At 45.3% G+C, this 13,272-nt stretch overlaps 1 protein-coding gene across 2 annotated transcripts; it reads right to left on the reverse strand.

Moving 5' to 3' along the window:
• Positions 1-5,481: 5,481 nt before the first annotated feature.
• LOC149871134 (olfactory receptor 5AR1-like) lies at positions 5,482-9,127 on the reverse strand. Of its 2 annotated transcripts, XM_090034832.1 has the most exons (2): positions 9,112-9,127; positions 5,482-6,410 (listed from the first exon to the last, which is right to left on the reverse strand). In XM_090034832.1, exons 1-2 carry the CDS (start codon positions 9,125-9,127, stop codon positions 5,482-5,484), a joined length of 945 nt encoding a protein of 314 aa, XP_089890958.1. The 2 variants fall into 2 exon arrangements, with proteins under 2 accessions (XP_089890958.1, XP_089890959.1); XM_090034833.1 differs by lacking the exon at positions 9,112-9,127 and having other exon boundaries at positions 5,482-6,420.
• Between the last annotated feature and the right edge of the window lie 4,145 nt (positions 9,128-13,272).

Here is a 13,272-nt window from a genome sequence, read left to right on the forward strand (position 1 = left end):
CAGCTCAGATGTTGAGGACCACATTCACCGACCACACACTCCCAGGTTGTCAGTCCAAACTGCTGTTTCATACCTGTTGATTTTCTCCCCGTTTTTAGTTTTAAGACTGCTCTACAACCCTTTTAATGTTACATACCAGCAGTTTGGTACCATTTTGGCTGAAGTGGAGACCATTCTTCCTTACATGCTCCCCCTGTTTCAAAAGGCCCAACTCCTAATACATCTAAACACTTCGTCCCTACACCATCATTTCATCCATGCATTGAAACTCTGGAGCTCTGCCTGTTTACCTGACCCTGCATGTGGCACTGGAAGTGTTTCAGATAAAGCTGCCATGGAAGTCCTAGTCTTCAACCTTCTACCTAGCAGCCTATGTTTAGCTTCCAGGATGTCTCTGCTACCCCTATCAACAACACTGGTATCTACAAGGACCACAACTACTGGCTCCTCCGCAGCCCTCCCCAGCATCCTATTTATACATCTTATGAAGTCCGCTACTTTTGCACCCAGCAGACAAGTAATTATGTGGTCTTCTTGGATATCACAAACCCAGCCAGCTATGTATGTAATAATCAAATTACCTATTACCACCACCTGCAGGATTCCTTACCTTGGAAGAGTATTTTCAGTGCAAGAAGACACTATCACATCAGCTGGAATGTGGGTCCAATCTAAGGGATAGTTTCCTTCCTTCCCAGCTTGATGCCTTCCATCCCTGAGGCACTCATTCTCCTCAGCAGCATGGAGGCTGCTATAATGGAGGTGGGACTGCTCTACAATGTCTCTGAAAGTCTCATCTATAAATGTCTCTACCTCCCTTAGCTGTTCCAGTTCTGCCACCCTAGATCTGAGAGAACATGCTTGTTCTCTCATAGCCAGGAGGTCTTTACATCAGGCACACACACATAAAACCTGGCCCAGGGTCAAGCAATTGTATTTGCTCTATTCAGTACAATAAATTGAGTAGCCCACACCATGCTGCTGGACTTGCACCTGTATTTTTTAAGATGTTAAAACTTAGTTTTCTCTTTTAAGGCGGTTTTGATTTATGGGTTCCTTTAGACCTGTATGTTCTGTTATAGATTAGTTAGACTAGTTAGGACTCCTGGCACTTCTATCCTGGGGAAGGTCTTTGAAAAAATTATCAAGGGCCACATTTGTGAGAGCCCTGCAGGAGTAGTGATGTTGAGGGGTATCCAGCATGGATTCATGCAAGGCCAATCCCGCCTGACTAACCTGGTCTCTTTCTACGACCAGGTAACAAAGAGCTTAGATGTGAAGGAGGAAGTCGGTGTCATCTTCTTGGACTTCCAGAAGGCCTTCCACAGTGTCCCACCCAATTCTTGTGGGCAAGCTGAGGGACTGCGGCATTGATGAATGCACAGTCAGTCACACGGGTGGCAAACTGGCTCCAGGGGTGCACCCAGAGGGTGGTGGTGGACAGGTTGATGTTGATCTGGGAGGGCGTGGGCAGCGGAGTCCCCCAGGGCTTGGTCCTTGGGCCGGTGCTGTTCAACATCTTCATTAGCGACCTGGACAAGGGTGTGGAGAGCACCCTGTTCAAGTTCGCTGATGACACCAAGCTGTGGGGTAAAGTGAATACACAAGCAGGCAGGGACCACATCCAGGCAGCCCTGGATAGGTTGGAGAAGTGGGCGGATCTGAACAGGATGCAGTTCAACAAGGACAAATGCAGGGTGCTGCACCTGGGGAGACGGAACCAGTATTATGGTTATAGGTTAGGGGCTGACCCTCTTGGCAGCACAGAGGCAGAGAGGGATCTTGGAGTCAGGATTGACTCCAGGATGAATATGAGTCGCCAATGCAATGAAGCAGTAGGCAGAGCCAAGTGCACCTTGTCCTGCATCAACAGGGGCATCACTAACAAGTCCAGAGAGGTCTTGCTCCCCCTCTATGCAGCGCTGGTCAGACTGCAGCTGGAGTACTGTGTCCAGTTCTGGGCGCCGCACTTCAAGAAGGACGTGGAGAACCTGGAGAGGGTCCAGAGGAGGGCCAGTCATATGGTTGAGGGCCTCTGTGGCCAGCCCTATGAGGAGAGGCTTTGGGACCTGAATCTCTTCAGTCTCTGCAAGAGGAGACTGAGGGGGGATATTTTGGCTGCCTACAACCTTATCAGGGGCCACCAGCAGGGACTTGGGGAAAGCCTGTTCACCAGAGGCCCCCTTGAGGTCACCAGGAACAGTGGCCACAAGCTGAGGGAGGATAGGTTTAGGTTAGATATTAGGAAGAACTACTTCACTGTAAGGGTGGCCAGAGCCTGGAATAGGCTTTCCAGACAGGTGGTGCTCTCACCTTCCCTGGAGGTCTTCAAGAGGAGACTGGACAGGCACCTGGCTGGGGTCTTATGACCCCTGCTGCCCCCAGTGCTCCTTCCTGCCCATGGCAGGGGGTCGGACTAGATGATCTGTCTAGGTCCCTTCCGACTCATTGATTCTATGACTAGTATGTTATGTTATGTTATGTTATGTTATGTTATGTTATGTTATGTTATGTTATGTTATGTTGGAAAGGGTTTGGACCTTGGGTGCACCATTATGTTTCTGTTGCATTATGTAAATAATGTTGAGCACTAAGCTCATATCCCTAACAAGCATGGTAATTCTTTGGGGAGCTGGTACCCAAGAAGAAGAGAGATCAGATTGCAACCAATACCTCATTGCTGGGCCCCTTTCAGGCTGTGAGCTGCAGCCTGATGATTTACTGATACCAGAGCCATTGTTACAGTCATTAAATAAAGGTTCATTAAATAAAGTTATACCTGGTCCTCAATAACTTTTCTTTGATTCCCTGTTCCTTTCATTCCCTCCAACAGAGGACACAAAGCGGGTAGTAACACTGTTATCTAGATTGAATATAAGTGTCTAAACCCCAGCTTAGGTTTATTTGGGATTCAAACACTCAGAATCCCTGCATATGAGGGATTTTTACACTGTAAACTCACTGTGACAGGTAGTAAATCACACTGTTCCATACAGGGAACTAGAAGTAGTATAGCTGTACTCTCTTGTGCTGTGGGCACGATCATTAGCACCACTGGCAGTCACTGCCAACTAGCTGGCCTGCAGTATCCTGTGAACACTTCTAGTTCAGTAGCCAGGCATTGTAGAGCTATATAATGTGTTTCAGGGCATGAATGCATGATGCATGGCACAGTAAGCTTGTATAGATGTGGCTTAGATTCCCTAGAGAGACCTGATCTGGCTGGTATTTATAGATTGCACCTAACACACCCTGACAGCACTGACTTCAGCACAAACAGACACTGTCACTTAAAAGCACAGCTGTTGGTGGTACTACTGCTTCTGTCTACCTGTTATTTAAGATACCTAGTGGTTAGAGTACTTGTCCATGAAGTGGAAGACCAGCCAAGAGACCTATCTCAATCAGGAGTGCTGATGTAATTTATGTTAGTTGGACATTGGTTAAAAATTAAATAGCCTTGGACAGCAGGGACTAGAACAGAGACAGACAAAATATGGCCCACAGGCTGGATCCGGGCCACCAGGCCATTCTATCTGGGGTACAGGGCCCCTAAAAAAATTAGTAAATTAATATTTATTTGCTCCTGGCTACCTGTCACAGCTGATAGGCAAGCTGATAGGACCAAGGGGAAGCCCTCAGCAGGACTGAGCAGCCCAGCCCCACCCCACTCCACCCCCAGCTATTTCACTCTCTTCCTGGCCCATTTCTTCTCTGGCACCACGTGGCTTCTGGCTTCATTGCTGGATTGGGGAGCACAGGGCTGCGCCAGTGTGTGTGTGTGTAGGCAGGGGCAGAATGTGTGTATTGGCAGGGACAGAGTGTGTGTGCATGTGCAAGCAGGGACAGTGTGTGGGTGTGTTCATAGGGTGAGTCCCACATGCACACCCCACCATACACATGCACCCACACTCCCCCTCGCACTGCCTTACATGCAGACCCCACACCCCCTCACATATTCCAGCCACCCTCCCCCCAACACATAAGGCCCCACAAACCCCATACCCACTCACACCCCACATACCCACAGCCTGTGACAAACCTATATACACCCCCCCCCACAATATACAAGAGTAAGACTTCATTTTAAGCTATTGTGAAATCACCTGCATATACTACACAAACACATGTAAATCAGGACAAACATATATTTTGAAATCAAATGAATGAATGGTGTAGATGTTTGCTTTTTAGAATAGATTTACATTAGAATAGATTCACATTAGAACAGATTTACAATAAATTCACTGTAGCTACTTAGTAGCTGCAGTTTCCAATGCCATAATTACTTTATGGCTTTAGAGTAGTACTTGGCTGCTTGTGTGTGTGATAGTACCTGGAAAATACAGTTTTTCTTGTACAAAAAATTTTGACTTGCAGCCAAAGAAATGAACCCTCCCCCCCCAGCTGTGTGTGGGTAGGGAGGGGTATTTATTTTGACAACCAAAGGCACCCCAAAATCAGCCAAAAGCTGTCCATTCCCCTCCCCCCCCAAACCTGAGATGGTCAAAATTTGCTCGGGAAAATAGATGTTTAATTTCACTTTCATTTAATTGAAAATGTATTTTTTTTCCCTTTGAAAAGTGTTTCAACAGAAAATGTCCAATCATCCATAATGTGTAAGGTACATTTGATTTCAGTGATATTTATCAGAGTGATATTACAAGGGAGAGGGGATTCACACACATTGTACAGAACATGTAAGCAGTCAAACTTGCACCCACACACTGGGCCACATCTTTAGCCCCCAGGAAAATGTAGAGGAAAAGGTTTTTCTCGCTTTGCTTCATAACTAGGGTTTGTTCACAGACCTGTTCAGGGGACCAAGTTATCTTCTCAGAGATGTGAGTTGGAGCCCCCTACAAAACTTCAGCAGAAGGTCTCTCCCAGTCAACAGAGACGTAATTGTGTACTTGCTCCTGTGGACCAGAGGAAGAAAGCATAGCTGGGTATGATGTTAGCTACATCACCTCCAATGAGATGCTAAGCTCATTTGGGAGACGTCTGACTTGCTAAATTAGTGTCTCTAATACAGCGCTTTGTTTTGGTGAGAAGTTTGAGGAAAATAACCTTGAGAAATAGTGCTACAGTGTAGCAAGATGTTGATATTTTTGCTCAGACCAATAATTGCCAAAGGAGAGAACAGTTACATGTCCCACCCTAAGTGTTCACAGATGGGAATGAAAATGTCTACAACATGCTCACAACATAACCAGACAAGCATATGCACAGACATGTGGAATTCATACACATTCTTCCCAAAGGCTTTATATTTTACTCTCCCCCAAAAGGCCAACATCAGATTTGACATCATGCCTCCTATAATACATTTGAATTGAGCAAACATTAAACTGCAAGCAGACTAAGAATTGTATTGACTAGGAGAGTACATGACTTTACGTGGTAGGGCAATGTAAACTCCTCTGCTGCTGTTACTGCTATTTGCTATTCCTGTTATGCAGCCTCTTCTTTGGGGACATTTTATTGGGATAATACTTTTCTGTTAATAAGTTTTCTGAACGCTGCTTTAACATCCTTGTTCCTCAGGCTGTAGATTAGGGGGTTCAGCATGGGGATCACCACAGTATAGAAGACTGAGGCCCATTTGTCTTGGTCCAGAGAGTAGCTGGATGTTGGTCTCAGATACATAAACATAACTGTCCCGTAGAAAAGCGTCACTCCTATCAGGTGGGAGGCACAGGTGGAGAAGGCTTTTTTCCTCCCTTCGGCAGAGCGGATTCTCCAGATGGAGTCAAAGATGAACATGTAGGAAATAAGGATGATGAGGATGGTGCTGAGTTCAATGAAGCCACAGAGACTGAAGAGCAGGATCTCACTGACATAGGTGTCAGAGCAGGAGAGAGCCAGGAGGGGCGGGATCTCACAGAAGAAATGGTTGATGATATTAGAACCACAGTAGCTCAAGCTGAATGTGAGGCTAGTGTGGGCTGCCAAGCTGACTAGGCCAGCCAGGTAGGAGCCAGCAACAAGCACCACACAGACCTGTTTTGACATGAGTGTGGCATAGTGGAGGGGGCGGCAGATGGCCACATAGCGATCATAGGCCATGGAAGCCAGGACATAGCACTCAGCATCTACAAAGCCCACAAAAAATGCGAACTGTGTGGCACAGCCAGCAAAGGAGATGACCTTGCGTTGGTGTAGGAAGTCAGACAGCATCCGGGGGGCGATGGCAGTCGAGTAGCCCAGGTCCACCAGGGAGAGGTGGCTGAGGAAAAAGTACATGGGTGTGTGGAGCTGCGAGTCAAAGATGATCAGGAAGATCATGCCCAGGTTCCCCAACAGGTTTATCAGGTAGATCACCAGGAAGACCACAAAAAGAACCAGCTGCAGTTGTGGATCATCTGTGAAGCCCAGGAAAATAAACTCTGACACTGATGTATGGTTTCCTTTGGCCATCCTCCTCCCCTGTCTGGTGAAGTAGAAGGTAAGCAGTGCAGCTTGAATAACAGGAATGCGAAGCAGAAATCTCCACACTGTGAGACACTACTTGGAGCTGTTGGCAGGAGGAGAGGAATCTTTGCTTTGGGAAGGCTCACTGAAGCATGACAACCAAACAGATAGTGTTCAGTTCCTTACCAGTGACTTGTGCTCCTTCTCTGAACCTCACTGACATGCCCCTTTGCAAAAAGATGCCCAGGAAAAGTACAGTGTTTTGGGAACAGTTCCTCTTTCAGTAAAAGGTAACACAGAAGTTCATTCCTTCTGCTGAATATGGGGACTTTGGTCCTATGTAAGGAAGGCAAAAAAAAAGTGGCAGTGAAACTGTCCAATGAGTCATCAAGGCCAAAAATCAAAGGTGCCTGCCAGCGAAGTTAAAGAAGTAACTTTAAATGGCTGATATCCATAGTAGGCTGTTACCCTCCATGTGGTCAAACCACTAAAGAAAGGTGGTCTTTCTCACACATACATATGCACATAATATTTGTATAGTAACTATGAGATTAGCTGTTTTTGGAGGTATAGTAAACTACATTACTGAATACTCTGAAAATAAGCATTTAAGATTTATAAATAAATAACCTAAATAACTTAACCCCCTAAAAAATATTTCAGACTTTGGTGGCACTTTGCATATTTACACATTAGAAAATATGTTTTTTTGCCACTTCTCTGGTTGAAATTGATGATTAGGCAACACTTACTCTGGCTTCAGGTGGTTTCAGGTGACTCAGTGGTTGTGCCTCACATTCCCTTCTCTACTTCTGGAATGCAGAAACAGGAATTTAATGACATCAAATAATCCATTGCTCTGAGGTCAAAGCTGACTCCTCAACTCACCTGCTTCTGTGACAGGAGTTTACCCTAGCTTCACTTCACTGACACCAGCTTTCCTCTACTCCAGCATCTCAGTAAGGTCAACGACCCCTTAACAAGCCTGCACCAATGTTCAATATCATAGTGGGGCATTTCCTCCCAATATTTTGGCCTATCATGTCCTCATATCTCTTAAATGTAAATAAGTACCAGGCTATGATCTCATCCCCTAAGCCAGAGCTTGGCAACCTATGGCCTGTGAGCTGGATGTGGACCGCAGAACCTTTGCATCCCGATCATGGAGCTGTGACTTTGGCAGCATTCATCAGTGCGGGGTTCTCCCTGGTCTTCACCACACCTCAGCTGAGAGCCCAGGGCTTTGCTGGAGATGAAGATCTGCTCACACTGGTTGCAGTTTGGTGGAATGGGCATTTGCCACGCTGTGCTTCAGCTGGGTGAAGAGAGAGGTGATGGTGGTGAATATTGCTTAACCCTTGTTGATGTGAGCTGAACCACTTCAGCCTTCTGTCAGAGGACATTGCTGACCCCTGCCTAAGACATCACTCTCTCTTTCTCTAGGTCCTTTCCTTTTGTGTGTCCTTGTGACAAGGTATTTCCAATAATTTGCAGGTCTTTTGGAATCTGACAGGGCTGCACCATGAGCGCTTCTGCCATGGCCTTCTCTCTAGGTGACAGAGGCTAGATCCATAGCTGATATTATTTTAAATTATTTACACTGTTATACACCTGTTAAGAGCTCAGCCTATAATTTCAGATGTCACCTTCTGGCAACTTCTCTAAAGTATCATGGATCACAGAGTTATCCTTGTTTGCATCTTCTGTAGCTTTTTCATCTCCTATCCATAAGCTGCAGTACAAAGTCTGCAATCATTTGGAATATTACCTAAATTGGAGGTAAGCAAAAATGCTTAATTCTGATATGATACTTTTCCTGGAGGCTGACAAAGGGACTTTGATCCTGAAAGCTTGCAGAAAAGGACAATTTTCTTGCAATTTCTCAGTTGGTTTAATAAAAGGTATCATTTTGGAACCAAGAGTTCTAGTTTTTTGTCTGTCTTATTCTGATATGGCTCTCATGTAAAAATGCTGAAGTCTGTACATGCCTATGAAATGTTTCACTTTTAACAAAACTACATAATCCTTTCTTATATCTCAGATTTTTGCCTTATGGATATGTATTTTAGTAACTAAAGATGGTCCAGAGACAAGCTCACTTTCCCTGCCCAGTACTGGATCAACCTGAGCTCTGAGGAAACTCAGCTCTCAGTGTCAGATCCCAGTTTTACTCAAACGATGACTGATTTTAATTTTTTCATCACATACTAAATTTTACCCAATTTCAGTTCTTGAACTAAGCTCTGCTGCTCTCATCTGTCATTCCTTGAGACTACTTCCTACCTGGAGATCATGGTATGAATGATTGCTCCCTCCTCCTCATCTGTCAGATGTTTTTAGCACTACACAGCTTATGCCATGCTGTCTCCTTTTAGTTGTTCAAAGGGATAGTATTTATTTAGCTTGGAGTCACAACTTGGAGGATGATGTAATACTTGTAGCACTTGTGTACAGCACGGAATCACCAGAGAATCACATTCCCAAAGGACTTCTAAGCTGTAAAACTCAGATGTTTGGAGAAGCAGCCATGAAAACATGTTACCTCATTTATAGATTGCAAATTAGCACTAATGAAACTTTGTAGCCCTACAGGGTCTCTGGACTCCAGAATTCTCCCCCAGAACAGTTATAGGTACAGGATGAATTAATTTACACAAATATCCTCTTTCTCAAATGATGTGTGTCTGCCACTTCTACTCTCCAGGACCCACATCTAAAGATGAAGCCGGAGACTGCTATTCATTTAATAAATTCACATGCAATTACCAGTCTTCTCATTTATTCAGCTACTGCTAATCTAAGACTTGACTGAAATATAAATATACTGCTCTCCTTTAGCTCCATGTACCATAGTTTCAGCTCCTGTAAATTGTTGGAGCGCTAATGATTTCAGTTGATGTATACCAACTTGCCTTAGGAAGGGATCAGCACCATTGCATTCAATTACATTCTTCTCAAATGATTGCACTTTGAGCTGAGTGAAATTTTCTTGCAGACTAGTATACCTGGCTTTAATGTGCGAATGCACCAAACTTGAGCTAGGCTGGCACTAGCTCTTACCAACATTTAAGCTGCTCAAAGTGCAACAGGAAACAAGGCCCTAAGTGTAGTCTTTATTCATCCTATCAGCCAGGGGTTCAGGCTGGCTGACAGCAGAAGCAGTGCAGAATTAAATGCAAGTACAAAGTACAGTAAAACCTGTGTTACCCAGCATGAGTGGCGTAAGGAGGGTTCTGGCTATCTAAAAATATTGGTTATTGGAATTAATGCGGCGGCAGCAGCACTGGGTGGTGGATGGTGGTGGCGGCCACCACCGCATGCAAACTCCTGCCCCCTCCCCCACGTCTGGCCAGCTTGGCGATGCCTGCGCAGCCCGCAGAGGAGAGATGCTGCTCTCCAACCCTGTCCCACCCCCACAAGATGTGCATGCCCAATAGTAGAGTATTCCATTTAGTAAAATGCCAGTTAACACAGCTTTTACTGAATTTTTCTATTTTATTCTTTTTATACATTATTAGATAAATGGTTTACATCAGGCATGCATCCATCACACCTTGCCATTTGCTGATTAATGATCTCCATAATTACAACATTTCCACATACTTTTCTGTGTCTTTTCTGTCAGGTTTTGGTTCTACTGTTTTGCAAGGTTCATCCCGTTTGGTGCCATGCACATTTACCATTTACTGAATAAGAAATGTAGTCAGTTACAGCTACACATCTACTGTTTCAGGTTTGCTTATGCCATCCTCCATGCTTTCCTATCTACTACAGTCATTAATTCTAATTTTATCCATCTCAAAATGTTCTGGAATAAATCCCAAATGTTCTGCTGCACTCTATTGTATTCCTTAGAGTGATATACCTCTTTTAATACCTGCCACCTCTGATTAAGGATTTCAGGCACTCAGGTCAATTGTTTTCCATCCTTCTCCAAAGTAATCACATCTGTTCTCACTACAGTGAAATGCAACCTGAAGCTCTGCTGAGATGAGAGGAGGAGAAAGAGGAGTTGGAAGTGGACAGGGACCCTCCCAGGAGTCAAGCAAGTTTTTGTGACCATCTCCAGTCCATAATGGCTCCTCAGCTCTTGCAGGCCATTCAAGGCATTCAGATCCTGTTGTTTTGCCTCCCTCCCAAGTTCCTGGGAGCCCAGCAGCACCCTAACATGTGCCACACCCACCTCCCAGGAGCCCAGCATGACCACCATGCCTGTCCCGTCTGGCTCCCAGGTGTCTGCCTCACAGCTCCTTCTTCCCCCTCCCACTTCCCAGAGCTCACTACCTCCACAGCCACCCATCCACCAAGAAGTGTTGGTGCTCTAGAGGTCAGCACCAACTTCAGCCTATATTCCCTGAAAGCTCATATGATTCAAACAACTCACCTCCCCCATTCCTGAAAAAGTCCCCCATGAACAAGCCCTACCTCCCTAGATCCCTCCACAACTGCATCTTCTGCTCTGCTGGCCTCACCCAGGTGTCTCAGGTCTGTGCCCTCCACCTAGCCAACCATGCCTCAACCCTCAACCTCCACACAATCATCCACCCTAGCATTATTAAGCAAAGGGGCAGGCTGCTGAACAATAGGTAGCGGCAGTAAAGGTGGATGAAAGAGCAGGCTGCAGCAAAGAAGAGTGTCGGGTGATGCTAGTCTTCAGCCTTGAAGCAGGATTTCTAACTCAGTTTGTTCCTAGATCCCACTCTCAGAATTATGTCCTGGTTTCCTCACTTATCATGTCTCTGGATTTCTCTTGCTCCTCCTGACCCTAGTTGACACCTCAATCCCTGAGTGGCCAAAGATGTTGTTGTCCAAGACCCACTTGTGACAAGCAGGCACCAGCAACAGAATGAATTCACTCCAAAGAAAGGCACCTGGCTGCAGGACAGTACTCCAAATGATGGAGAGAAACTCTGCAATAATCAAGGACATGAAGAATAGAACAGGGGACAGAGAACCATGGAAAGAGCTGGGAGAATGAAGATCTTATTAAGGGGGTTCCCTGCTTCTTCTGGCTCCTGGTATGCTGGAAGAGCTGTGGTGGACCTAGAGGAAGGGAGATGCTGGCCGGCAGCCGGAGCATTTCCCTGGATGACTCATCCTCCAGTTGCTCCGGCATATGCTCCTGTAGTGTGCACCATGCCCCTTTTTTTTGCCACAGGTTTTTGTTGTTGTTGATACTGGGAGTGCCCAGTGTCAAGAAAACTGAGACAAAAAAGGAAGAGGAAAAAAAACATCCAGGAGTTCCTGGTATCAAATTTTGGTGCCATGCTGCCAATTTGCACTGCAGAACACAGTTGCACATGCACCATATGCAGTTTGCAGCACCTCAGATAAGTTTGAGGCACCATAGGTTGCACATGCACACTCATCTGGACCTACCCTAAGTGCTAATATATACAGTTTTTTGATCAACACATCAAGGGTCATGTTGTAGGTAGTACAGAATGATTTGCTTCCATTCATATGGATCTAGATGCGTGGTCACATAAAATCCCAAAGTGTGAGTAATGGCTTATTTGACCCATGGGTGGAATTTTGCTTTCCTTTGTGGGTCTAAAAAGCAATTTTTTATGTGTGGAAGTGCTGTTTTGGGCAGCTATATACAGGTAGCAATGCTGTGAAGGCTGATATCCTGCAGCATGAGTTTGCTGGTATGGTGCAGCAGGCATGATATGCATTAAGAACAGGGCTATACAGTCCAATACATGGCCTGCACAGCAGAAGCCCATGCAGTGTGTGGCATGTGGTCCCCTGGATCTGGGCAGTGACTCAGAAATTAGGCAGCCCCAATATAGGCAATTTGATGAGGAAGAACTCTGAAAAGCCTGAAATAAATATTCAGCTCTCTTACAAGAGCATTAGAATTCAGCTACATCTGCCTGGACATGAGAATTCCTACACCTGGAATTACAATAATCAGATCTCAAAAGTGTGTTTGTGTGTGTGTGGGGGGGGGGGTTGGGAATAGTGGGGAATAAGGAGAAAGTGAATTACCTGCTTTCCTCCCTCCCCTCCCCTCCCCTGCTGAAGTCTGTAACCTACCAAGGCACCCCTCCCCCCCCCACTCTCCCCTGTTGCTCTTGAGCATGTCCCATTCAATGGGATGATATATTTGTGTAATTCATATGTCCCTGCCATTTCTGTTAGGACCATGCTGAACTCCATGGAAGATTCAAGCCTAAGCACAGATACCCTGAGCCCATGTGCATAAACAACTCCCCCTCCCCCTCAAGGGAACTCATGGAAAGGCATCAAGAGTATTGCACTCAGCAGGCAAAGGGAAAACATCATTTTTTTTCAGAGAACACCCCTAGATCAGGCACAGGAGCTACCATACTGCTATGTCTAAGAACCACTGCAGAAACAAGAAAAAAATCCTCCCTTGCCAAAAAAAATCAAGACCTCCTTCCCTCCCTCCCAGTCCAGGAAAAGGACACATGTGATGGAAAGGTTCCTGTGTGAGAACTGACAGCTAGAAAATGATATTCAGAAATTTGCTTTTAGGAACTGGCATGCAGTTAGAGCAGTTATTGCATTAGAACAATGATCCAGGAGAATGGCAAGAGTTAATTGGTTTCTAAAAGTCTATTTGTGACAACATTTCATGTTCTCAGCCTTCCTGTGGGAAACTAGCAGAAAAACAGGCTGGGGAAACTGAAAACATACCACAGTAGTCAATAACAAAGATAAGAGAACCTGCAGCATTGGCATTAGGTCACAGTGACCAGCTGCAAACCTGGTATTTCTGGTTTTGGTGGAATGAGAAAATTAGGAGGCAAGACATGTCCAAATTAAGACACTGGTAAGTGACCAATTATGATGTATGAATGTAATATATCTGAGAAGAAAAGGGATATA

This window comes from Crocodylus siamensis, chromosome 2 (genome assembly GCF_052110815.1).
Source record: "Crocodylus siamensis isolate JL-2025a chromosome 2, ASM5211081v1, whole genome shotgun sequence".
NCBI lineage: Eukaryota > Metazoa > Chordata > Crocodylia > Crocodylidae > Crocodylus > Crocodylus siamensis.